At 46.2% G+C, this 27,159-nt stretch overlaps 1 protein-coding gene across 2 annotated transcripts in view; it reads left to right on the forward strand.

Moving 5' to 3' along the window:
* The window catches only part of LOC144823030 (protein argonaute-1), a 297,743-nt gene that overhangs the window by 227,358 nt on the left and 43,226 nt on the right, over positions 1 to 27,159 (forward strand). For both annotated transcript variants that reach the window (XM_078681165.1, XM_078681166.1), the window contains exons 7-13: positions 180 to 267; positions 2,755 to 2,902; positions 4,954 to 5,073; positions 6,036 to 6,158; positions 7,844 to 7,977; positions 8,595 to 8,779; positions 18,320 to 18,479. In XM_078681165.1, the coding sequence (XP_078537291.1) occupies positions 180 to 267; positions 2,755 to 2,902; positions 4,954 to 5,073; positions 6,036 to 6,158; positions 7,844 to 7,977; positions 8,595 to 8,779; positions 18,320 to 18,479 (958 nt within the window). The remainder of the gene's footprint in view (positions 1 to 179; positions 268 to 2,754; positions 2,903 to 4,953; positions 5,074 to 6,035; positions 6,159 to 7,843; positions 7,978 to 8,594; positions 8,780 to 18,319; positions 18,480 to 27,159) is intronic.

The following is a 27,159-nucleotide window of genomic DNA, read 5'->3' on the forward strand; positions in this document are numbered from 1 at the left end:
GTCCCCTAGCTCCAGCCTGTGGCAGGAGACCCTTTGCTAACCTTTACCGCCATGTTAACCATGATGCTAGCATTCTCCATGTGCCCTAAGCCACCATACTTATGCAGAATATCAGATCGGAGTATTCATTCAGCGTCCACAAGGGCATATAAAGACTCTCCCTCCTTTTGCCTTGATAGGTCTGAAAGTGGAGGTGACGCACTGCGGACAGATGAAGAGGAAATACAGGGTCTGTAACGTCACTCGACGGCCCGCCAGCCATCAGACGTAAGACAATGACTTTTAGAGAGGGAAGGGGGTGGGTGGGGGGGCGCCAAGTGCATGAGTGGTGCAATGAATTACCGGCAGATCATTTGTTTGACGTGTGTTGTTAGTCCCCAAATTACTGTTCTGTTTTGTGTCTACCAAGTTTGATTTCTTGTTGAAAATGAGTGAAATGTTTCTTTTTCTGGAGCCATGTTTATAGCATGCAAATGGGCACAGATATTTTCTAGACATGATATTTGATAACTTTTGCAGGCTTGATGCCTTTATGTGCTTAAGGGTCGTGCCTCATGTTCCTTACCTTAATAGATTCACAAGTTTTGTCTTCTTTGACTCCTATCAAGAGGTTGGATTCAGAATAGTCCTTGAAAAAACGGGACAGTTGACGGACATAAGTGGTTTTCAACGGAGACATTGGCCACAATCCAACCTGATGTAGCAGAGAAGGGGCCATGTTGTGGTAATGGCACACTGTTCCGGTTTGCACCACAGCACATCTTTAACTAGGCGTGCCAGGCACAAACTGGGACAGTGCGCCCTATTACTGATAATGTGCTGCCCCTAGGAGAGCCGCAAAGTCGTGCTGCATTGGGGCTGTATTGTGGTAAATGTGAACTGCTCTGGTCTCTGCCCTGACACATCTTTAAGAAGGTGGCTTTAACTTGATGCGCCGAGCGCAGGCAGGGGTAGAATACCCTGTAGCACATAATGTGCTGCCACCAGGTTCACGCATGAATTTGTGCTTCTCTGGGGGCACCACATTAGTGAAAGGCAGACCAACTTTTTGAAGCAGTGGGCCTGTCTGTTAGGCTGCAATGTGGCCTGCACCTTGAAGGGAGACCATGGTCCCCTTGCAGGTGGAAGCGGTAAGTGTCTGGCAGGAGGATGTCTGGGGAACTTGCACCTGCCCTGAAGTAGCCGCTGCATCTTTCACTGTGCAGATGGCACCTGCCTTCATTTCAAAGGAGGGAACAGAGACTCCCCTGGCGACTGCAGGGAGTGACTACACCTGCCACAGGGACCTGTCAGGGTGGGGTCAATGGGACCCCCGACCCCCTTTACTACCTCCAGAGGGCTGCCCTTGGGCGACGACCTGACTGTGAACCCCTGTTTGTGGCACTCAGACAGTGCTCTTCCTAATGGCCTCTTTGCCTCTGTGCCCGCATGCATAATCTGGCAGAGGCAAAGTGTTTCCTCATTTGCATGGTGCCATGCCACCATTCAAATGATTAAACGTTTTTAAGACAGCGCCAGTGCAGTGTGTGTGCTGGCAGTCTCAGTCTCACTGTGGAGGCTGCAGAAGCTTCTGCAGCCCTTTCTGTAATACGGTACAAAAGGGGATGGTGATGGACAGAGCATCTGAACGGAGTGGGCTAAAGAACGGTGATGGATTAAGCCCAGATCTTTTGACTGGGTGTGAGTGTTTGATTGATTCAGATGCTCCGTCCATCACCACCCCCTTTTGTACCGCTTTTGGCCGCCATAAGTGTGGCAGGGTATGCTCAGACGTGAGTCCCTTGCTCACTTTGCCACTGGATTCAAGCAAGCCGGGCTGAAGACGGCTGGAATGCCAGAAACCGGTCCTCGGAAGCTTGTTTCTGGTCCAGGGAAGACATGGCTTGGCAGTTTGGGCTGGACTGTTCCCATGAGGCACAGGGTCAGACTGATTTGCATATAGCCATGTCTGAACTGGGGTGGCAGAGTGGGCTAAAGAACGGTGATGGATTAAGTCCAGATCTTTTGACTGGGTGTGAGTGTTTGATTGATTCAGATGCTCCGTCCATCACCACCCCCTTTTGTACCGCTTTCTGTAATACGACAGTGCGCAGGAGCGCAGAAAACAGGCATACAGACCCATTGCCGCCCCAGAGTGGAAAAGCCTCCCCAACTAATCTGCCTCCATAGCTGTATATAGTGCCAGCAGAACAAATGTGCTTTGCCTTCCTCCCCACCACTATACTGCCTATTTTCATAAATGATTGTAGGCCACTGTTTATTTAAAAACCTTTCCCTAGCTGAACACAACTCTGCAATTTTAAGTAAAATGAGAACTATTCACAGCTGCAAAAGGTATGCATTTGTTGAAATAGATCCCAATAGATAGCTTAGTGATCTAAAATAAAATAAATACATGAAAAGCCAAATGCAAGAATTGCCACTCATCAAGTCATGTACGTTACTTCCTTGTATTTAATGGAACTCTGTAAGAAGTAAACACGTGGTGCTAAAATGTTTATTATCCGTCTGTTAGTGTTTTATTGCTGACTTGAAGCAATATTTTGGACTGATAAGTTTAGATGTTGATATGTGCATGAGTCTTTGTAAACCATTGATCAGCCCTATATGCGTTACGCTTGGTGCCTCCTGAAGAAGGAAGTGCTTGGCTAATGAATCATTTTGCAATAGAGTGTATTTAAGTAACTTGCCGCCCCATGAAAGCTCACTGTCTTTGATTAGTTGGAGTCACATATCTGTGGGTTTTTGTTACAGGTTCCCGCTGCAGCTGGAGAGTGGTCAAACTGTGGAATGTACAGTTGCCCAGTACTTCAAACAAAAGTACAACTTGCAGCTTAAGTACCCTCACCTGCCATGCCTTCAGGTGGGCCAAGAGCAGAAGCACACCTACCTGCCTCTTGAGGTGAGATGGGGGCACATCAGGACTTTTTGTGGAGCTGGGCATCCATGGTGTAGCACATCTACCGGCCATGTACTGGTTGCATTCCTTAGAGAACTTATTCTTCCCTATTGCAAAAGGCTGCCCACCTGTCAAAGCCTTTAGGCTGCTGCAGCTTGGCTGATCAGACACTGTAGGATGTGCAAGTGTTTCTTAACATCAATATTCAGAAAATGGACAGAGTCAAGGGCATCAGAAACCAAATCGTATGTTTGATCAAAACCATGACCCACTTCGTTTCAAAATCAGGGTCATGCAACCCTGGACTGTTTTTGTGCAATAAACGTTTGCTTTCAATGTGTTTGACTTTTCTTCCACTTCTTTTGAATGTTATAATTCTTTCAAACTGGTAATCTTTCTCAGTAGGCCTCTTTTTGAAAGATTCCACTTCCTTCCCCCCAAAATTTAAAGAGGTAGTTTTGAGATAAGATTTTGGCTCCAAACAATGATGGTTGGAAATATATGAATCAGTCTTAACCTTTGATAATTACACTTGAAATTTTTCCATAATGTTCAGCAGATTAGGACTAACTAAATGCAACTAGTTTTTGACCTGCACTAAAATCAGCATCCTCCCAAGAACTTGTAAATTACGTCCGTGTTAACCATAACATCTTATCTGATCAGAAATGCAAACCACTGCTGAAACTTTCTTCCTTCTCAGCTCCACCTCCACATGTCACAGCACAGAAAAAAGTTATGATTTTGCGGGTTTCATTGTTAAATTGCAGTGCTTTTGCACTTAATAACCAGGACAGACTTCCTCCTCCCTTTTCACCAGGAAACTTTGCTTATCAAAAACATTTGAAGATAATTTTTTGGGGCAATCGTTTGACATCAGTAACTCTGTAACCACCTTGAAGAGTGTGGGGGTAGGTGGTGAGTGAGTTCAAGAATAGCCAGAAAATGTGCAATGTATTTCTACAGAGCTTCCTCCTTTCTCACTTTTTAACTCACAATTTTAGGAGCACTCTGTAATGAATTATACTCTTTTTCGCTGCACGGAATATACATGTTTTTTCACTTTTCTCTGCCGCCTTCCTCTTAGGGTTAATGTATACATTGATCTTTGAATAGACTGAGCACAAAGCCCTGCCCCACAGGTTTAAGTTCGAATGGATCCAATTCTGTATTTCGTCTTCTGAAGATCAATAAAAGGAGTATCTTTCATACTTCGTCTTTGAGCAGAATTGGTCTTTGAGCAGAGAGAGAGAGAGAGAGAGATTCTAAGGAGTAATAAAGACAATACACTGAAAGGACACACTTAATAGATTGGCAACAAACACGCCACAGCAAGTCTCTTCCAATGCTTACCTTTGGATCCCTTCTCCCAGTATTAAACCAACTCATAAACAAAACGTTCCGCAGGAAGGAACCATTCACAATTCTGGTCCATCGATGATTGCTATGCAGTCTGCATTGTGTGTAATGAATTCCATGGTCCCCTGTCTCCTAGCATTGCCACCTCTCATAGGGAAAGAGGGAAAGGGTGTTGTGCGTACTCCCATTTACTGTAATGCTTCATCTTCATTGCAGGTGTTGTCGCAGGCTTTAGTTGTTCCTCTCATGCTAGAAGTGTTGAACGTTCATTCTCTTGAGCTAGCGCATTCTGCAGATCTCTGAACTTCTAGCTTTAACCCTTGCTGTTTGCACACCTGAGACGGAGACAGCAGGAGGCTGTTTTTGCTCGAATGTGCTATCTCCTTAAAGAGAGAGGAGAGATGTGCTACTCTGGTCTCTGGAGAAAAGCCTAATTTCTTTCTTGGGTTGCCAGCCTCCTCATCCATACCTAAGCATCTAATGAGGCCGCTAAAACCTCCTAGCGAGTTAGTGGTTGGTGCCTTGTCTGGCTGATGCCTTTGACAGTAGTAAGTCAAAGTTGTGCTAGACTGGGAGCATTACTGACCCACCCTGTCTCGGTTTTCCTGACACTGTTAGGGATAGAAAAGGTAAATAGGAGATTTTCAATTGCCCTAAAAACACTGATGGGTCTTTGGTCTTTTTTTCTTCTTCAGGTTTGTAATATCGTGCCAGGCCAGCGCTGTATTAAGAAGCTGACGGACAATCAGACATCCACCATGATAAAAGCCACAGCCAGATCGGCCCCCGACCGGCAAGAGGAGATCAGTCGGTTGGTGAGTGTAGTACAAGTGTGCAGTATCCAGTTAGTTCATAGATGATTATAAAGTTCAATTGAGGTCCATGCTAAATGATGCACAAGAGACCATGAAAAGCGAGATTGAAGGTGGCACTGCCTGTAGTGTGGATGCTCTCTCCTCAGGAAATGCCATTAGTGTGGCCAGGTTACCTGTGCACAAGCTACAGAAATAGTTTCTTCTGTTGCTGGAGACTTGGAAATAGGTGGGACAGTTAAAATAGACATAGACGATGTTTTCAGCTTTGGAATGCTAGATTGAGCCACTGGAAGAGAGTCTTGACCAGCTTGTACCCTGAGACAAGTATTCCGGTTGTGAACTGTCACAAATGTTAAAAGTTGGTGAATGCGAATATCAGAAATATAATGTGGGGGCTCTTGAACATCACGCAGAGTAGCTCTAATGCCAAATGCTATGCGCCCTGCCTTTTGCAACCCCTATGGGATTTGTGTGGGGTGGGGGACGGGGGGCAGTGATTGGCTGCCCTAAATAAATAAGCCATTTTTAGGTCGAGCCCTGAGCCAGCGTGCAAGCGCTGCTCTGGGGTTGATCTGGGGTAGTTGAGTACGGGAGAGAAGCCACACCCACTTCCCAGCCCATCTTTTTAATTGGCTTGTGTCTTTGTCGTTCCTAAATGCTGCGTTCTGATTGGTTTATAGGCTTGTTAGTCCCTCCTTATGACGGCCATGTAGTCATTTGTACCCTTCAAAGGCTACTGGCCCCTTTACTTCAAGTGCTGCATGGTAACTCTTTTCTTCCCATGCCCCCCCCCCCCAGTCCGAGCGTTTTCCTCCCCTCTCGTTCTTCGTGCCTTCTCACTCCCTGCACCCCACCCGCACTCCGGTTTTCAATGCAATAGGTCTCGCGTGAATGCGAGTCCTATTGCATTGAAAATGCTTGTTCTCTATTCTCGAAGATTAAGATTTTCTTTCCCTTCACAGATGAAGAATGCCAGCTATAACCTGGACCCTTACATCCAAGAATTTGGTATCAAGGTGAAAGATGACATGACAGAGGTGACTGGACGAGTGCTTCCTGCGCCCATTCTTCAGTACGGGGGCAGAGTAAGTAAATTGTAAGGTGTGAAGTGGGGGAGTTATTGGTTGAAGCAAAATCTCTGGTTGAAAATAATTTTTTGTTCAGTTTATGTTGTGGTAGCCCCACTTTGTTGAGGGAAGGTTATGATTTAGGTCAAACAATTAAGGCATAATTTGTCACTGTAAAAAATAGTATTCCTTTGGAAAGTGGCAGCATTCAAAAAATTTCCGGACAATGTACGCTACCCTCAAACGTTTGGTGTATTTGTCTGGTAACTCTACTAATAGGGATATAACACCTTTTTTTACAAAGGCAGTGAAAGGACACGTGAATGAAGCAGAGTTGCTGTCCATGCCTGACAACGCCAAGTTTGACTCTATTCCTGATGGTGGCAGGCAAGCACTTTGTTCTTGATGGCCCAGGGGTTTCTTTCTGTCCTGGATGGTGGTATTGTCTATCTGTACCAGATGGCCTCACTATTGCACTCCCACCTTGCTAGCTCCAGACTCATCCTCTGTTCCTGGGCCTCGCCCTCTTTCCTTGATGGCTTCAGACTTGTCCTTTGTCCCTGATGGCACTGGGCTCGCCTTCTGTCCCTAATGGCGCCAGGCTTGCCTTCTGCCCCCAATCTTGCCGGGCTTGCCTTCTGCCCCCAAGCATGCCGGGCTCGCCCTCTGCCCCCAATCATGCCGGGCTCGCCCTCTGCCCCCAATCATGCCGGGCTCGCCCTCTGCCCCCAATCATGCCGGGCTCGCCCTCTGCCCCCAATAGTGCCGGGCTCACCCTCTGCCCTACAACATACCGGGTTCGCCTTCTGCCTCCAATCATACCGGGTTTGCTCTTTGTCCCCGATGGCACCTGGCTTGCCCTTGGTCTCCGATGGCACCTGGCTTGTCCTCGGCCTCCGATGGCAACAGGTTTGTCCTCGACCTCTCAAGGTGGCTGGCTTGCCTTCGCCCTCCCAAGGCACCTGGCTTGCCCTCTGCCTTCCAAGGTACCTGGCTTGCTCTCAGCCTCCCAAGGCGCCAGGCTTGCCCTCGGCTTCCTATGGCATCTGGCCTGCCCTCTGCCTCCGATGGCACCTGGCTTGCCCTCTACCCCTCATAGCTCCAGGTTTGTCTTCTGTTCCTGATGGTTCCAGGCTTGCCCTTAGTCCCAGATGGCTCCACGCTCTCCCTCTGTCCCAGATGGCTCCAGGCTCTCCTTCTGTCCCTGGTGGCTTCAGGCTCATCTTTTGTCCCTCATGGCTTTAGGCTCATCCTCTGTCCCTGATGGCTTCAAGCTCACATTTTGTCCGTATTGGCTGCAGACTCATTCTCTGCCCCCGATGGCGCCAGACTCACCATCTGCACCTGATTGCACTGAACTTGCCATCTTCCCCCTATTGTGCCAAAATGGCTCTCTGTCTGTGATGGCCTCTGACTTGTTGCTTGTCTGCGATGGCAGCAGACTTGTTGCTTGTCCCTAATGCCACTGGACTCGTCACCTATTCCCACTGGTGTCACTCTCTCTTTGTCTATGATTGTGCTAATTTTAAGTTTTGTTTAAAATGGTTGGAGAATGTTCATGACATTATGTTGGCCTTAACTGGGATTCTAAGCAGGCTTCTGCTTTATCGCTGAGCACAGTGTCAGTGAGTGTGATAGTAAGGTTACCAACTTGCTGATCGATGACCTTCTCTTTTATTTCTCTCCCTGTATTTTCCACCCAGAACAGGGCCATTGCCACACCGAACCAGGGAGTCTGGGACATGCGCGGCAAGCAGTTTTATAACGGCATTGAGATCAAAGTGTGGGCGATTGCCTGTTTTGCCCCTCAGAAGCAGTGTCGGGAAGAGGTGTTAAAGTAAGCAAGAGTGGTTATTTGTGTGTAAGGACAAAAAGGGAGGGTTTGTTGCGCTGTAGTGGTTGGGGTGTCCTGCTCTAAGCAGGTTAGGGTGCTTAATGCACCAAAAGGCTTTGACATCTTTCGACAACTGCCACATCAGATCCCCGTTTCTCCATTAAGCTGATCTTCTTGGACCACAAGGGCTGTCCTGCATAGATGGATTTAAGAGACAAAGGGAAATGAGTCAGTGAGATTTGGTATTGGGATAGGGCGGGCAAGAATATAGTGGCAATCAAAATGCAGAGTGGCAGGAAATACAGTAGGAGAATAAAGTAGTGTGGGGAAGAAGGAGCACAGTGATCACCTCAAGGCATACAGTGGCATGGCTTGAAGGAGATGATCCTCTAGTCCTCTTGGAAGGATCCTCCATATCGTTTGTTGAACACAACTATTTCACATACGTAACATGTCAGTCTTGAATAGAATGCCTTTTTTTCAAATTTTGGGGAATTTTCTCTCAGTCCTGTAAATTCACTTTTCCTCACAATACACTTGTCAGTTTCTGCTCTCCTAGGAAAATTGTATTATGTATAATTGTATCATGGAAATAAACTTTCCGTTAATATATTTGACAGGAATTTCACGGACCAGCTCCGGAAGATCTCAAAGGATGCAGGGATGCCTATACAAGGCCAGCCTTGTTTCTGTAAATATGCTCAGGGTGCAGACAGCGTGGAGCCGATGTTTCGACACCTCAAAAACACATATTCAGGCCTTCAACTCATCATTGTCATCCTGCCGGGGAAAACTCCTGTGTATGGTAAAGGAATAACTTAAGAACTAGCTCTTTGTTAAGGCATACAAGATTCACTGATCTCTGTTATTGCAATAGCAAGTCTGAATTTTTACTCGGCTTCAGTGGGCAGAAAACGCATGTCATAATGGTGGAAAATATTGACCTATAATCCTTTGAGAGATATAGCAGGTGCAGATCTGTACACTGATGGGTCAGTTTAAGTGAAAGCTATACTCCTGCAATGTCCTGAAAACAGTAAATGTGTACATCTTTACAAGGAACACCTATATGTAGTTCTCCTTCATTTGTCTGTGTATCAATCTGAAGCACATTTTTTTTAAAGTTGAAATTGTACTGCAAAAACAGGACTTTCCAAAAATATTTCCTGTCCTCAAAGTGAACATTGCTTTTTCTGCAGAGTGTTAGAAAACTCAGTGATTTATGGAAGATCTATAACCGTAGCAGAGCATATTGTTTACCAATGATATTGTTTCCTCATAGAGATTTCTTAACATTTTGTTGTTAAAAAATACAAATATATTAAGACTATCCGTGGTGGACAACAGTAGTGACTTCTTGTTTCAGATTTTGTCATCAGTTTGCTGTCAAACATCCACATTTATTTTTGCACTTTTGCATAAAAAATAAGCATGACTCTTGCTGGGCTTAATTCTGGGCGGACGCTTGTCTCCTTGGTTCGACTGACCAGACTCAATTAAATTAGCGAAACTATCTATGTACATTTTCCCAAATCCTTTCAAGATTTAATTATTTTCGTATATATGCAAATACATTCTTGACATCTTTCTGAATCAAAAATAATTTCGCCCAAATGTTGGAAGTGTCGCTTAATAAGTCTGTGTTCTATTTTATTGGTTTCTGTTTAGATCAACCTATGAGAGCAGAATGACACTGCCGTAACGTTTAAATTAATGTAGAATTGAGACTTTCTGTTTGTAATTTTTTAACAGTTATGTATATTCCGATATATATCTATTTTAAGGGTAAGCTATTCAGATTCTCTGCTCTAAAATAATTCCCAATCTTCAGCAGTACCACTTTACCAACATTTAGAAACAGTAATGATTAACAAAGATGTGCATTTCTTGGAAATAGATGACACAAAATATTTTTTTGCAGCTAAATAACATAACCATAATCCACACCTGAGTTTCCCAGATTTGCCGCTCTTGCTTGAATAATAATCTAATCCGTGTTACTTCCAACTGCAGTCAGTAATATCTGACAAAGTTCCTATGCTAGTGAATTATTGTAACAGTTCAGTAATTTTCCTTTTTCTAAAATGGCAGTGCTCTAGACTCATTTTCTGATTCAAGGTTTTTTGCAGGCATTTCAAGAGCTGCAAGTGTGCCATGGAGAACTATTATTCTATTTAAACTAACCAATTTTTTATTCAAAAGACTGTAACCAACTTTTTACACTTCAAAAGAAATGGGAATGCCAGTGCACAATTGTTTCCCACTCCAGAATTGCGGGAACAAATCGCCCATCCTTAATCTGTATTGCTGAGGCTCTTTAAAAATGCCTGGTTCCACGCCGTCCACACTTGCAGTCCACCATTGTTAAGAGTCTGACTTTATTTCACTTTTTAAAATCTTAGGCTCTAAAATTATCTTTGATAGTACAATTGTTCGTCATTAATAAATAGCAATTGAAAGGTCAACTGTGTCATCCCCAGTAAGATTGCTGATGATATCTGTATATCACTGGCTACAGTACAACCCATGCAAACTTTTTAACATCTGCTTATATTCACATCTAGTCTCTCCACACAATTTCACTTTGATAGTGCTCACAATTTCTCCAAATTCTAAAGAACTTGGTTTTTGCATCTTCATTTCTGTGGCAGGTTTGTGCTTTGTATGTTCAGGAACCAAGAATGATTATTTTTGAAGACTTGGCATACCCATAATCCTGACTGGGGTCTTTAGAATTTGGAGTGATTGTGGGTATATTCGTAGCGACATGGAGCCCTGAAGAAGCAGTGTTTTTACTGCAAAACACGTGTTGGCTGTACATGTGCTGTTTTCTTATCCACTATGAATAACAAGAATTTATGCTGTGTAAAGGCAACATGGAGCCTGAGATTTATTTCAATATGATCTAATGGAATTTGGGTCAGAAGATTCTCTTTTACCAAACAAGAAGAATACATGTTAATTTAGGTTAAGAGGTATTACCTCGTTGGTTGTATTAAATTTGATACTACTCCCCACTCTGTGAGAAGTGCCCTCCTTGTGCATGGTTGCCCCAGCTTTTTGCTGAACTGCTGATGTGCTTTGACTGAGTGTGCCCTGGGCTCCTGTCAGTCAGGTACTCGGGCCTATGTTCTTTCCCTAAAACTGCATTGAAAACAAAACCCAGTCGACATCTCTGGCCACAGGTCAGCCCCTGGCAAATGGTACCACAGGTACCCAGGGCACTGGGACACGGAAAGACCTCTAAGGGCAGCAGCTCTCATTGTGCCACCCTTAGAGGCACTGTACCAATACACTTACACACTGCCTTTGAGGCTGTGTGTTTGGTGCAGAACAAAGTGAAGAGTCGACATGGCACATATCCCTGTGTAAGATGCCTACAACCCGCTCCCCTGGCATAGATCAGTCAGCCCTCTAGCTGGGTGTACTATACCAGTGGTGAGGGTACAGATGCATGAGCCCTGTACCCCTACAGTGTCTACGTCCATTCTTAGACATTGTAAGTGTAATGCTGCCATTAAGAGTATATGGTGCTGCGAGTTTGTCATTACGAACTCCACAGCCCCATAATGGCTACAATGAAAAGTGAGAAGTTTGGTATCAAACTTCTCAGCACATTAAACCCACACTGATGCCAGTGTGAGATTTAATGGAAAATGCACACGGAGGGCATCTTAGACATGCCCACTGAAGAACGATCTACCACTAGTGTCCAGGCTCAGTGGCTGCTTTCAGCTACCACCACCAGATATGTTTCTGGACCCTTGGGTCGAGAGCCTGCTGCTTTCGGGGGCCTGAAACAATGCACATCCTCGGACGAGGTGCCAAGCCTCCTCCCCCAGGATGGGCAGGGTCCACGAAGGGGAAGCTTCAAAGGCTTGCCCCCTTTGTCAGCTTCTCCAGGCCACTTGCTGCTTTCAGCACCCCGTCCCCACTGGTTCTGACCCCACTTTGGGTGGGAGAAGCGGCGAGGAAAAAAAAGTGAGGAAGAGAGGTGTGCCCATCTCTACCAACTCCACCCCTCAGGTGGGGGAGGTGAGGTGAAGCAGAACACTCAGTCCCCGCCATCTTGCAGATGGGGGGACCCAGCCAACCAGGGAAAGGCTTATGTCCCCCCTCCTACTGGAAGGTGGCATTAAAGGGGGCGTACTCAACCCAGGGAAGTGACCCATTGATCCCAACCTTTATACCTACCTGTAACACCTCTAAATCTAGTATTTAATGACACCCCTAAACCTTGCTTCCTCAGACAAGAAACCAGAAAAAGAAAAGAAGAAGGACCGAACAGCCGTGCCAAAGCTAACAAGAGGAGGACGCCCACTGACTTGGCCCCAACCCTACCGGCTTGTCCCCACCTCGAACGTGGAGAAGCACAACTCCGGTGTGTCCTGCAGCCAGCAGCCTCAAGAACCCTTAGGAACTTTCTTGCCTTCAAAAGAAAAGACTCTGTCTCCCGTGAACACCGGATTTGTTCACCAACAGACTCGAGGTCCGCCAAAGTCTGCGAGTCTGCACCACTCTGCACCCGACGCCCACGGCCTGAGTTCGGGTGGCCCAGCACCAAGAGGAGGTCTCCCCAGCGATCCTGACCTGAGATCTGGTGACCCCTGACCTGCCTCCAGCCGACGCCTGTAGCCTCAAACCAGAAGGTCCCCCACAACCACGACCAGGAGCTGATAAGAAGATCCGACCCAATAGGCACCCCTGCACCCGACGCCCCACGGCCTTGGGTGGCCCAACCGACGGTGCCTAATCAACCCCCAACATCCCAACTTACCTCTTCAAGTGGTGGTCACACCCAGAAGACCTTCGTCCCCGAGCCTGCAGTATGTTTGCTAACCGGAGACTCCACATGGAAAGCTACAGGGCACCCGACGCCAAAACAGCACTCTTCACCTGGCCGCCCCAGTGCCGCTGAGGATGCATCTTCTATGCTGGCTTGAACCCCCATTTACCCTGAGCTTAAGTCCCGGAGCTTTACTCCCACAACCCAGTGGCCTGCTCGTCAGCAGTCACCAACCGGGGGCTCCTTATCCCCCTTTGGATAACATTAGGCCTCAGCATCCGGCCGCCCTAGTGCCACTGAGGGTGTAACAAGAGTGCATCCTTGACCCTGGGGGACCCCTGAGTGTAACCGCAGAATACCAACTCCCACAACAAAGTACTTACCTGTTAACCGATAACACTATTGTCCTCCATAGGATAACATTGACTGTTGTTCTATGAAAAGTTTCTACGTTTGGAGTTGGAATACCTAAGAAATCCTTTTAAAATTATACTAAATAACAAAAACGCTTTTACTCACCTGTTTACAGGAAATGTCCCTGTGCAGTATCTAGGTATACTGCACTGTGTAGGAAAAGTAATCTACTGGTTATTTTACTAAACGCCTATACAAAGTATTTGTACTGTATTTCCAAAGCATTGTATTTTCAGTAACAATACTGTAATCACAACAAAGTGCGTATACAATTGCAATCCAAACTGCGTTACAACTGCATTACTACTGTAACATATTTATTGCTTACCTGTGCCAGGCTTGCTTGGTTCTAGAAAATAAAATAACTAAAAGAATATTTTTTATACAAGAACAATTGGTCTGTAGTTCAGTCTTTGAGTGTGTGAAATCATTTGCTGACTGGGTGTGTACAACAAATGCTTAACACTGTCCTCTGATAAAGCCTTACTGCTCGACCACACTGCCACAAATAGAGAGTGAGGTGCTATCTACTTTACCTTTGCCTACTTTTTGGGTTCCACTGGACTCTGTGCACACTATACCTCACTTTGGTATAGTAAATACAGAGCCAGCTTACTACACACACCTCTATAATTGTGTTATTAATTTTTCCGATCAGAGGGAGACTGGCTTAGTGGGTGCAATGTACAGGGCCAGGTTTTCATTGATCCCCAAATTTGACAGGTAATACCAGGCCTGGCATTCCTTCCATCACTTTGTTGTTTGATGCAACAGACACTATTACAGGCCCCCGTTTATTATTATTTCAGTAGTTAATTCTTCAGGTCTGTATAGGAGATGTTCTGTTAATACAAACTGAACCATTGTCACATGGAGTGAAATAACACTGTACATGCACATGGATATTAGTGTAGACTGAAAGGTTGGGCGTCTTTAGTTTGCGTCTAAGACAGTGCATGCGCTGTCTGTTGTGAAACATATTAGCTTACAGTGTGTTGAGCCCGCTTATTGCTTACGATTGGTTGGCTTTATTTGCCCTCTTGTTTGGCTTTATTGTCACTCTTGTTTGCTTCATTGTCACTCTTGTTTGCTTCCTATTCATCGCCTTCCACAAGTTTTCCTTCTTCCTCTGTTAAATGTACCTCCACTTGATCATGGGCCCATTACTTGTGTCTTTTCTCTGCTCCCTTTTCAGGCACTTATAGTAGTCAATGCATGTGTGAGATATCTCTCCCATCGTTTGATTTCTGCAGGTCAAACCTGCAGGAATTTAACAGGGGGAAAGTATACGGCATTTACCGTACCATGGGGATTTTGGTGTGGCAAACACCAAAATGTGCATGTTATTCCCCAAAAACACGTGATATGTGTTATTTGAAATAACAAACCCTGCGGAATCGTAATTTATGAGGAGCGATAAATAGCACCTGGATTCAGACAAACTCGGAATCGGACCTTAGTCACGTTCCTTGCGACCCAGAATGCACAGGGACAGAGATTCCTACTCAGATGATTTTCTTCTGTTATTGGGTTCGAGAAGTTTTCTAGTGCTCCGAGCACAAAATTACATACCAGTAACTATTTTAGCACAGAGGAGCGGTAAATGATTTCAGGGCATTGGTGTTTTGGTTTCTGCATAAGGTACCTGTGATTCTGCTTTCTGGTATAAACTACTTATGAGCTTTAAATGTGTTCTGATATAAAATTCTTGCATGCAAATGTAAACTGTCCTCAAGTAAAGTGGTCTGACACCCATTGGGTCTTATTTGCGTAACATAGAACTGCAAATTAAAAAAATAATGATGTATACCTTGTAATTTACTGCAACGTTGTCGGCAGGGAGAAAACAGGCTACAGAGCATTGTAATAGGTCATTCAGCTGGTCAAGTTTTTTGTGCCCAGAAATACCTGAATTCGTCCGATTTATAACTTATCTCAATTTTATGCAGATAAAGGAACCGTGGCACAGTGAGATAAATTATGTGCTTGAGGTTTCTGGGTTTGGATAATTGGGAAGCTGGCATTAGGAATCAGAACTCCTGTTTTTTCATACCCTATCCATCCTTCCACAGCTCCACATGTGCTGTTGGGAAATCACGTCATATTTACCTATAAGTAATTAGATATCTTGATGGTCTGAACAGCCGCCCAGAGGCATGCGGGTTAAATATCCAGCAAGTCTGCATCAGTCTTTCATTCTCTCAAGGTCGCCACAGTAAATATCTCACAGTTGTATAATATCAATTATTTCAGCGCCTAGAGTCCATTTAGGTTATCATTTGCTCTATGTAAAAGAGAGTTTTTAATGTTTTTAGCTTCTGTTGTTGTCTTCTTACAACAGAAAAGCAGCGAGGTGTGGTGACACTTGGCACGTGACCATATTATATAGATTGTTAACCCCCTGAAGACCCTCAGCGTCTTACTTTTTAGGTCTCGGACCGATGGCTGGCTTGCCAGCCGGAAGTCAGAGAATGAATGTCTTTCAGTGGGTGCTTTAAACCCGCCTCTCTCCTTGTCTCTCCACCATTGGCTGGCTTCCTAAACGGAGGCCAGCCATTCGAGGAGAGAGGCGTCCCTCGAAAGAAGCTCCGTCTCTTTCGGATTCGGGGGCGTGTTGGTGCTGTTCTTTCCACTTTTAAGCCCGCCCCTTTTGGGGACTGTCAAACACGCCCCCGAATCCGAAAATTTTCGGAGTTTCGGCCGCCATTTTTTTTTTACTGATGTCGGCCTCTTAGAGCTGTGCTTCTATCAGCTGCGCTTTCCATCGCTTTGGAAATCTATGGACCGTACGCCTCCCAAAGCTGTGTGTACCTCTAAGGCATGTGTGCCTAGAAGCGTGTGTTTTAGCAGGATTAGCGCTGAACAGTTTCTATTCATGTGAAACATAAAACTTCTAGAATGACTCATGACTGGCTCTGTGCAACGCATTTTGCTAGCATCAAAGAGGGGGTTAAAGCTGCCTGGCCTTATATCCTTTCTTTATATCCGTTTCGAGGTGGAACATATCAGACATAACATCGAAAGAAAAAAAAACTGTTACAACTATTGAATTAGGACGGCCGGAGAAGCTGCATGCAAACGCATAAAGATGCTAAATTGGACAGAAGCGAGCCGCAAATATTATTATAGTTGAAGCCCTCGAGACGAACAGGACATTTCGCCATGATGATCATAGAGAAAACGCCTGTCCCGGATGTGATTCTCTGCTGTCCGTCAGATCTGGAGCCAGGCACGTTCTAACGTTAGTAACCATAGAGATGTGGCCGATCTGTGCCGGAAATCATAGAGTCGGTGCTGGGAACCATAGAGCGCATGCCGTTGTTCCTCGCCGGAGCGCTGTGATTGGCGCACACTGAAGATGGCTCAGCAACAGCAGGAGGCGGTGCGGGAGTTTGTGGCAGTGACCGGGGCCGAGGAAGAGAGGGCGCGCTTCTTCATGGAGTGCGCTGAGTGGAACCTACAGGTGCAGTTGGGAGAGTGGGTTCGAGAGATCAGAAACCACCAATAAAATCTAGTGCTAGAAACGGCCACCATCCCCTAACACCAGGTCTGGGAGAGACCAGTTTCCCTTTCACTCCTTCGACAGTCCATTCTATGGTATAACGCCAACACAACCGTCATGATGGCCCATCAACACCCTCCCCCCTTCAAATGGTACATCACTTCCTCACCTCATTCCATCTCATAGAGTGTATACCATCGTACTCTTGATCCACCCTGTTAGCAGCTGCAAAACACACTTCATCTGATCTGGTGCAGCCGCCCAGTCTCGCCTTATCCAGTTTGATAGAACTGCGGCATTTTCCCTCCCCTTGCCCGGTCTGCACTGTATCAGTATATCACATCTAATCTGGTGCAGTTAGAGCAACTGGACTTAAGAGAGCGTGGGAAACCCCATTTTGTGACAGAGGTAGGAAATTATGTGGTATAAAAAGTCAAGTCATGCATCAGTGTGTTGTAAATTCAGTGGTAGTGTTCTCTGTTTTTTCATCTGAACACATTGATACAAAAGTGATCCCTATGTTATGCAGCCTACAAAGGTATCTTAAAATGGAAACGTATACAGGTTCACCAGATCCTTTTGAAAATAGTATTCTCTAAGAAATAACTATTAGAACTGCCTTAACAAAAAAAATCACCTCATTAATCCCGGTTTAATATACTAATCAACAGCTGAGACATGACCAGGCAACTTTTACAAATTGTCTGTTACTTCCCTTCATTGCAGGTGTTTTTATATTAACATTTGTTCTGTTTGAAATCGGATCAGTTGTTTTCAGTCATTAACATTTGCCAGTTATTCGGCAGAGGGTATGTTTTAGTACTCAACATGTACGATACGTTAGTACTGTACAGTACAATGCTTTGCTGCACTTGAAATTCCCCAGTTGCATTCTGCGTGCCTGCATGTTGAATGGAAAGGTGCTCCAGATGCGGCATGTATCATTGATCTACTGCAGGATGAGACAGTTTGTGGCTGTGCACTGTCCGTGCTAATGTATGCTAGGTGGATAGGCTTTGTGTTAGCTAGAGGTGTTTAAGTGTGTGTGTGACTCTGTGTGTGTGTGGGTGGCTCTGTGTGTGGGTGGGTGGCTCTGTGTGTGGCTGGGTGGCTCTGTGTGTGGCTGGGTGGCTGTGTGTGGCTGGGTGGCTCTGTGTGTGGCTGGGTGGCTCTGTGTGTGTGGGTGACTGTGTGTGGGTGGCTCTGTGTGTTGGTGGCTGTGTGTGGGTGGCTCTCTGTGTGTGGGTAGCTCTCTGTGTGTGGGTGACTCTGTGTGTGTGGGTTGCTCTGTGTGTGTGGGTGGCTGTGTGTGGGTGGCTCTCTGTGTGTGTGTGTTCGGGTGGCTCTCTGTATGTGTGTGTGTGGGTGGCTCTCTGTGTGTGTGGGTGGCTCTGTGTGTGTGTGTGTGTGTGTGTCTCTGTGTGTGTGTGTGTGTGTGTGGAGCTCTGTGTGTGTGTGTGGCTCTATGAATACTCTCTACTACTCTCTAATGCTCACCTATTGCCATTGTAAATGACAATACCATTTATTTATGTTTGGTTTTTTTAAAATGAAGAAAAATGTCATGAGCAATGCCAATAGCTCTACCTTTAATAATGCCGAGACCATTGCATTGTAAATGCTTGTTCTGTTTGTTTTCTTAGCTGAGGTGAAGCGAGTTGGGGACACCCTACTTGGAATGGCCACACAATGTGTGCAGGTGAAGAACGTGGTAAAGACCTCTCCCCAGACCCTTTCCAACCTCTGCCTCAAGATCAACGTTAAACTGGGTGGAATTAACAATATTCTCGTACCTCATCAACGGTAAGATTGAGATGGTTACGCATAGACAACATCAAACCAATAAGTCTGTGTTGCATGAATGTTTAACTTCCCTTTTCAAAATTCTCACTTCTGATGGAATCCGTAAACATTCTGCTATGTTTTAGTTTCCCCCCCAAACCTTTTTTGGTGACCCGCGTGCAACATTATGCGTGGCCGCCATGATTAAATGTTAAGAGATGCTAATAACTGCATCTACTTTATGCAATTTTATTCACAATGGAAGCAAATATTCGCATGTTTTGATGAATCTAATGTTGTTGATTTGGAACCCCTGAGAAGTAACTTTGGGGCTGACTCTTTCTACAAGAGGATGAAACTTCCTCACTTATACTCAAAAGTGGATGTCTGCGTATGATTGCCGGGTAGGCCATTTGTCCTTTCTAAGCTGTTAAAATAGCTGTGCATAGTGTTAGAAGAGGTCTCCTCAATCCAGCTGAATCACATCAGGGGTTTGTTAAAGCTGGAGTATCTATAATCTTGCTGTTTATTTATGTGTTGGTTTTTAAAACATAAATAAAAGGCATTGTTATTTACAATGCAAATAGCTTAAACTCTCGCACATGTGAGACCTATTACAACACCTGTAGTGTACTGTCAATCACTGATGTATGTTTACTTGGGTCTCTACGCTTGCAGCTACAGCACTAAACACAAAACCATATAAATTCTCTCAATGGCTGCTTCCCGTTCCCGTCCCATGCTGTTATCACGGCATCCAAAAGAAAAAGAAAGCAGAATAGCTTCATAGACGCTCCGGTCTCAGCTTGCCCCACCACGCTCCATGTGTCTCAAAAAACAGCTGCAAACATGGCTCACACGTTTGTGTTTATATAAATTGGTTCCTGAAGTCAAAATGAGATCCGGTAATTCATTGGCCCAATCCACCCACCCCCCCATTAGGAACTGCTAGTTTCCTTCTGACAGGCCAGCAGAATTCAGTGCAAAATTAGTTACAACTTTGTGGTGTTAAGTAATTTTTACCGACTGAAGAGGGGAAAGGTAAATCAATAAATCAAAATGTACTAAATGAAATGCATTTTCAAGTGAAATGAAGTGCACCTAAAACAAGACACGTGGCTGCCATGATTTAATGTTTAAAAAAAAATGAGTTGGACAAAGTGCTTGAAACAAGACGCGCGGATGCCATGATTTATTGTTAAAAAAAAAAAACTAGTTGGGTGACCCGCGTGCAACATTATGCGTGGCCGCCATGATTAAATGTTAAGAAAAAAAAATATTTGGGCAAGCTGCGCACAAGAAAACGTGTTGCCAGCGATGATTTAATGTAAAAAATAAAAGTTGGATGAGTGGGCGCCTACTGTGAACAAAAGGCTGCAGTCACCATTGTTTACATTGTGGCCATGTTAGTGTTCACATGAAAGCGGGTGCCACGCTGAAACATGAAGCACGGCGCCCTGGCCATGAGGAGCAGAGAGCTGATAAGCGGTCCCGAGCGATGAGTAGCAGAGAGCAGAGAGTTGAAAAGCGGTCCCCTGCAGGAAAGCATGTACTGCTGCAATAGGAGAAAGTCATTTAAAAAAAATAGTGCTCACAGTCTATAAATGAAACACACTGAGTAACAACAAAAGTAAAAGAACCAGTCCTTATGGGAAGTTCCAATCGGATACAAGGAGTTACTAAGACGCTGACCATACCCACTTGTGGTGTCAATCTCTTGCAATATGGAGAAAACAGCAGACCGGCTAAACTGCTGTATGACCCAGGTGAACTAGTGGATGAGCTCAAACTGCCTAAAGCTGAACGGGGGAAAGACAGCGGTGTGGGATGCGAGGTAAACATAAAAAACATAAAGCAAAAGTGTTTCCCCTCAAAAAACAGCCCTGCCCCAAAGTGTCTGCAAATAAAAAATAACATTTGGAGAAAAACGAAAAAAAGGGAAGGATGAGCCACCTGCAAGTGAAACCTAACCGTTCAAAACAAATATGTACAAGTGTACTTTGTAGGAGCACATAAGCTAGGCGTTTACACTCGGGGTGGAGGGCAACAAGGCCTAACAGGTGTCTAGGGAAAATCCCAAGCCAGCCCCAAACCACCCCCAAGAAAAACAAAATAACAATTATGAAACCCACAGGATCACACAGAATCCCATCACCAAACCATGCACAGCGCTCCCACCCATAGCAAGTAGGACTTCACAAATATGGGTGGCAACCTCAAGCTTCTGCGCTTTAGCATATGCAGTATTCATCTCCCCGGAAGTGTACAGAAACCAAAACGTACCCGTGCTGTGCAGTAGCAAGTATATATTAGTTGCTGGGCGGCCCAATGGCTCTTGAACCAGCAGATTCTTTCCTCCGAGACTCTACAAAAAGAAGAAAAAAGAGTTTGAGCAGGATTAACTAGCCCTTCCCATGGCACCTGTCCCACAACACTGCCACCTCCCCCCTACGCCTCTTAAAAAACCACAGCACCCCCATATGCCCCCTGGGCCCGCATGCCCAGCAGGCCCAAAAACAATGCCTCCAGGGCCCTCCGCACACTGGGCATGCGGCGGGCCCAACCAACAATTGTTTAAAAAAAAAAGGAATGCTAGGAGGGGCCCGTCGCGAGCCCAGTGAGCGGCGGGCCCCAAAAACATAATGCCCCCGGGGCCCGCTGCACACTAAGCACGCGGCGGGCCCAACCAACAATTAAAAAAAAAAAAAGGAATGCCAGGAAGGGCCCGCTGCGAGCCCAATGTGCGGCTGGCCCCAAAAACATAATGCCCCCAGGGCCCGCCGCACACTGGGTATGCGGCGGGCCCAACCAACAATAAAAAAAACAAAAAAGGAATGCCAGGAGGGGCCCGCCGCGTGCCCAGTGTGCGGCGGACCCCAAAAACATAATCCCGCTGGGGCCCGCCGCACACTGGGCACGCGGTGGGCCCAACAAACCTTTTTGTTTTTAAATGCCAGGAGGGGCCTGCCGCGTGCCCAGTGTGTGGCGGGCCCCAAAAACACAATGCTTTCAGGGCTGGCCGCACACGGGGCACGCGGTGGGCCCTTCCAACCTTTTTTTTTTTTTTAAATGCCAGGAGGTGCCCGCCGCGTGCCCAATGTGCGGCAGGCCCCAAAAACAGAATCCCCCTGGGGCATGCCTCATACTGGGCACGCGGTGGGCTCAACAAACCTTTTTTTTTTTTAATGCCAGGAGGGGCCTGCCGCGTGCCCAGTGTGTGGAGGGCCCCAAAAACACAATGCTTTCACGGCTGGCGGCACACTGGGCAAAAAAAAAAGGAATGCCAGGAGGGGCTCGACGCGTGCCCAGTGTGCAGCGGGCCCCAAAAACACAATGCCCCCGGGGCCCGCCGTATACTGGGCACGCTGTGGGGTCCAACCAACAAGTTATAAAAAAAAAAAGGAATGCCGGGAGGGGACCGCCGCGTGCCCAGTGTTTGGCGGGCCCCAAAATCACAATGCCCCCGGGGCCCGCCGCACACAGGGCACACGGCGGGCCCAACCAACAATTCTTTTAAAAAAGGAATTCCAGGAGGGTCCAACCAACAATTAAAAAAAAAAAAGGAATGCCAGGAAGGGCCCACCGCGTGCCCAAAAACATAATGCCCTCGGGGCCCGCCCCAAGCTGGGCACACGGCGCTCCCCTGCCCCCCCCCCCCCCTCCCCAACACAGCTTCCTTCTAAATCCTTATCTGGGCTGACGGTGAGGTGATGAGGTGAGCAGCAGTCCTGAGAATGAGGGAACAGCATTGCAGGGCAGGTGAGGAATGTAAATATACACCACCTCACCTGCCTGCTGTGCGAACCCTCCCTTCTTTTGGATCTGTGGCGCGAGCCACCGGGCCAATACAAGGGGGGTCTGGAGATATCTGGATTTTGCGGGCAATTACAAAAGTGCCGATTTCGCGGGCACTTTTGTAAAAATCACGGCATTTCTACAAAAGTGCCGATTGCGCAGCAAATTGCGAAATCCTGGAGGGTCTGCTCAGTGCACTGTCCAAGTTGAAAACCAGCATCTAGTAGTCACACATGGGGCAAAAAGTGGGGGGACAATTGCAACACAATTCTAGTTTCCTACAGTCTTAAGTGTAGATGTTCGCCTTTCTTCAAAAAGTAGAAACTCTTACGATGAGAACATTGTGCTGCCTATAAGGAATGCTATAGTGGCCAAATTCATCAGATTGTTCTTTAAGGGTAAACCCATGTTTGTGTATATTAAAAGCCACTCTAGTAGAAAGCTTACATCACTTTCACAAACCTTTTTTTGTAAAAATAGAAAAATGAAGGACAGTGTAGCCCTACAGGCTGCCATTATGTGAGTGTAAAAACAGCGTCTGCGCCTATCAAGTGTCCAGAGTCCACAAGTAACCCATCATGCCCAGCAGGTGGCAGTTGGTTCAGTTCTTTTTTCCGGCTCCTGGTGACAGGATCTTGGAGCCCTGGGCTCAGCTATTTTGGCTTTTTCTCTTCAAAAATCTCACATAGATTTTTGTGACAACTGTTTCACTCGATGGTTTTCAACTGTCCATTTTATTTTCTGTCTTTTTCTGGCAGGAATCTTTGGTATTTAGTCAAGTAAAATGCCATCTTTATTTGTCAAGTGTCCTACCTGTGGGAGAGAGAAGGCCAAGTCAGACCCTCATGATGTCTGCATTATCTGCTTTCCTTAGAGCTATGTTCCTGACAAAGTTCATCACTGCAGGACGTTCTCCAGGTGGAGGCGACAGACGAGGAACCCCAGGCTGGGACGTTTCCGGAGACCTAGATGGTGAATAGGTCCTGGAGTACTCCGAGTCCGAGGTATGAATTACTCTCCTCCTCCTACGGGCTAGCCTCGAAGAGGGTGCTCTGGAGGCAGTCTCCCCTGATGGCGAACGTCGGGGAGCATATGGTCGTCATACCGTTCGACATCGTAGCCATCGACGTCGACCGGGACCGTTTCTGGGCCTTCTTGTGACTGAGGAGCCCCCCATGGGCAGAGGAAGTTGAAAAATTCCCTCCATGCCCAGAGGTCCCACCTGCATCCTGATGTCTTCTCTGCTCCAGGCCTTGAAGACGGATTTTCTCCCTGTCATGCAGGAATGACTTGCAGATGATACAGGAGTCAGGAACATGAGAAGATGGAAGACAGAGTATGCACACCCTGTGTGAGTCTGATTTGGCCTTCTTCCTGCCACACGCAGGGCACTTGTCAAATAAGGCTGGCATTTTGACAAGAAATAGGTGGCTTAGCTGCCCAAAAAAGACAGCAAATGGAAGAGAAAGGCCCCAGACGTCGAATGAAACACTAACCCTTTCAAAAAAGCTCCAAAAGCTGAAGAAATAACAATAAAGGTAGAGCTCAATGCTCCAGAGTCCTGCTAGCAGGAGCCGGAGGAAAGAACTGAAAATAACTTGCCTTTGGCTGTGCATCATGGGATACCACGGGTCTCTGGAGAGTTCCTTAAAGGCACGGTATCCCTTTTCCAGACACATAATGACAGACTATGGAGCTTGTCTGTCCAACCCTTCCTCTCTATCATGACAAAGGATTTTTGTGAAGGGGAGTTTCTCTATGTGTGAAACTTAGCAAAATGTGTACATTTTAATATTATTTGGCTATCCTTTTCACTTCAAGATGAAGTGCTGGCCAGTGTAGCCTTGTTAATTGCAGGCTGCATTATTTGTCTTTGATTTTCTCTTAAGTGTCTATGCAGAACTGCAGAAGAGGACAACTTAAGAGACTATTTCGATTGCTCCGGGGTCCATGCACATGGGTGGGACTATTCACAGATTATGACTATAACAGAGATACCCCTACTACAGAACTGGAGTTACAGGTAAGAAACTACTCCTTCCTGAACGATGTCGAGAGGATCGACGTCAGGACAAGTTACCATTCCAATCTGATCTCTATCAAGAACTGGGTGGACGTTCAAGAAGAGACAAGGGTCGCTGTTGAGACGGGGTAGATCAACTTTTGAAGGTGACTACACCATGAAGGCACAGAAAGAATTCAACGTCAACGAGTGTGTCGATGTTGAGACATTGCGTAAAGTCGACGCCAGGGAGTGTGTCAACATCAAGACCAAATAAGGCATGCAGAAAAATCATGAAAATCAAGGAAGACACGCATTTCATCATGCCCAGACTGAAAACTGCTGGGTGTACTCTCTGTCTTCTCGTAAAGTGCTGCTAGACTCTCCTCCTACTCCTACTCCTCTATCTCCATCTACTCCTCCATCACTGTCTCCTCTGCCTCCACCATCTCCTCAGGCACCTCTTCCACCGTCTCCAATTCCTCAACCACAGCATGTGGAAGCCTCTCCTCCGAGGCCTCAAATTTCCCAGCAATGATTGCATTCCAGACCTCAGCATCATCACTCCAGACACCGCCACAGGTCCCGGCGTTCTTCATCTAGGCCATCCTTCAGATGCTCTCATCGTATTCATGCATTCAGGTCTAGCTCCAGGTCACGTGCAAGGTCAAGACACCATTTGACCTACTATTCCACTTCTTCTTCCAGCACAGGTAGATACTTTCCCACGCTGTTGGATTCTCCACAACCACGTGTTTCTCCAGTGGATAATGTCAACACCTTTCAGGAGGTCCTGGTGAAAGGTGCTGTAAAATGAAACATTCCGATGTCGGACCAGCAATTGACGTATTCCTTACTCCAGCCTCAGCCAAACTTGCTCAATTGAGGCTGCAAAAGAAATACAGACCTCCAGAGCAGGACCCACTTTTTCTCCGCTCTGACCCTTCTCCGGATTCTGTGGTCATCCTGGCAGCAAAAAAGCACCATTCTGCAACCCCTTCCTCTACTGTACCACCTGACAAGAAAGGTAAAAGGCTGGATTTAGTGGGGCACGAGTTATGCGGTACAGCTGCCACCACCAAGAAGACAGCAAGTGCATCGAGATCTTCTCAGCAGGTACGGCAGGGCCTTGTGGGAGTCTTTGCGGAAATTTACCATCCTCTCTAGAGACGAGAGTGAGTACTTATTTGAAGTGGTCAACAAGGATATAATGGTCTCCAACCAGATCATCAGTGCTACAGTTAATTCATCCTTGCAGGCAGCCCACAAATACTGCCGCAGGTTGGTCTTATCGAAGGCATTTATTGCTCCGTCTCACAGCCCTGAAACATGAATCCCAGCAACAGATCCATAACCTTCCATTGTTGGGATTTACACTAATCGGCAGTCATACGGACGACGAGATGGCCCGGAGGAAATTCGAAATGACCCTAAATCAGTAGGCCCCAAAATACAGAAGGAACAATGAAGGCACTAAAAGCCCTACCAACGGCGGTATTTCCCACAGAGGGTTCAAACACCTCACTAGTACCAAGGTCATCCGCAAACCCAACAGCATAAACCTTGCCAGCAACATGAATATCGGCAGCGCAGAGGGAGAGCCACTCAACAGCCTGCTCGGGGGGAAGCAAGCTAAGCCATGAGTCTCTACTTCCCCCTCTTCCGTAAGCCACTCTGGTATGGGGAAGTATTTCTCATTTTCTGGCAGAGTGGTAATCGATAACAAAAGACAGCCGCGTAATAAATATTGTTCGGAATGGTTATTATCTCAGACTCACCAATTCTCCACCGAATATTCCACCAAAACCATCCAATCATGATGCGCTCTGAAGTAAACATCCTTCTGCAGAAGAATGCGGTGGAGACTGTTCCTCCCAAACAACAGGGAGCAGGGATTTATTACTGCTATTTTCTGGTGAAAAAGAAAGGTCCCAGAAAGGAGTTCAGACCCATTCTCGTTTTGAAACTGGCTAACAAGGGAATTCGACGAGAAACATTTGAAACGTCGGCACTGCATCTATTTTATCCCCAGTTAGACCAGGGAGACTGGTTCTGTTCGATAGACCTCCAAGATGCATAATTTCACATATCAGTAGCCAAAAAGCATTACAAATTCTTGAGGTTTGTCATGGGTCACGATTATAACTAGAATACTGTGCTTCTGTTTGGCCTCAGGTCAGACCCTAGAACTGTCTCAAAGTGTATGACAGTGGTAACTGTCCACCTCACAAAGCACCAAGTTTCTGTCTACCCCTATATAGATGACTGGCTCATCAAGGCGTCAACGCCCCAGTTACCAGTTGACAAGCACTCTTCTCCAAAGATTAGGGCTGCATATCAGTCACAGCAAATCAATGTCTACTCCAGTCCAAACACTGTATTACTTGGGGGCATCCATCAATACCATTCAAACAAGAGTGTGTCCTTCGGAGGAGAGACTGTTATCAGTCCAGCTGAAGTGTCACTCTCATGAAAGTCTCTCAACCCACTGTGATAAGTGTCATCCATCCTTGGCACGATGGCTTTGTGTATCTTTCTAACTCCGAATGCCCATCTCCGCATGCATCCTCTCAAGGAATGTCTCGAGGATCAGTAGGACCAACTCACGCGCAATTGGGAGGACAAGATCACATTCTCCCCCCATGCGATATAGTCTCTGAAATGGTGGTGCTTTCCAACAAATCTGGTTCGAAGGATGCCATTTCATCAGAATGTCCCTTCCCAGACCATAGTAACAGATGCCTTGTTGCTAGGATTGGGGAGCACACATGGATCACTTCCAAATCCAGGGAACATGGTCTCAGTGAGAGATGATCTACCACATCAATCTCCTATTCAAAACTCACTCCCTGCTTGTTCAGACAGACAACACAACAACCATGTACTACCTCATTTCACGAGGTC

The sequence above is a fragment of the Lissotriton helveticus genome, chromosome 3_1 (assembly GCF_964261635.1).
Source record: "Lissotriton helveticus chromosome 3_1, aLisHel1.1, whole genome shotgun sequence".
Lineage (NCBI taxonomy): Eukaryota > Metazoa > Chordata > Amphibia > Caudata > Salamandridae > Lissotriton > Lissotriton helveticus.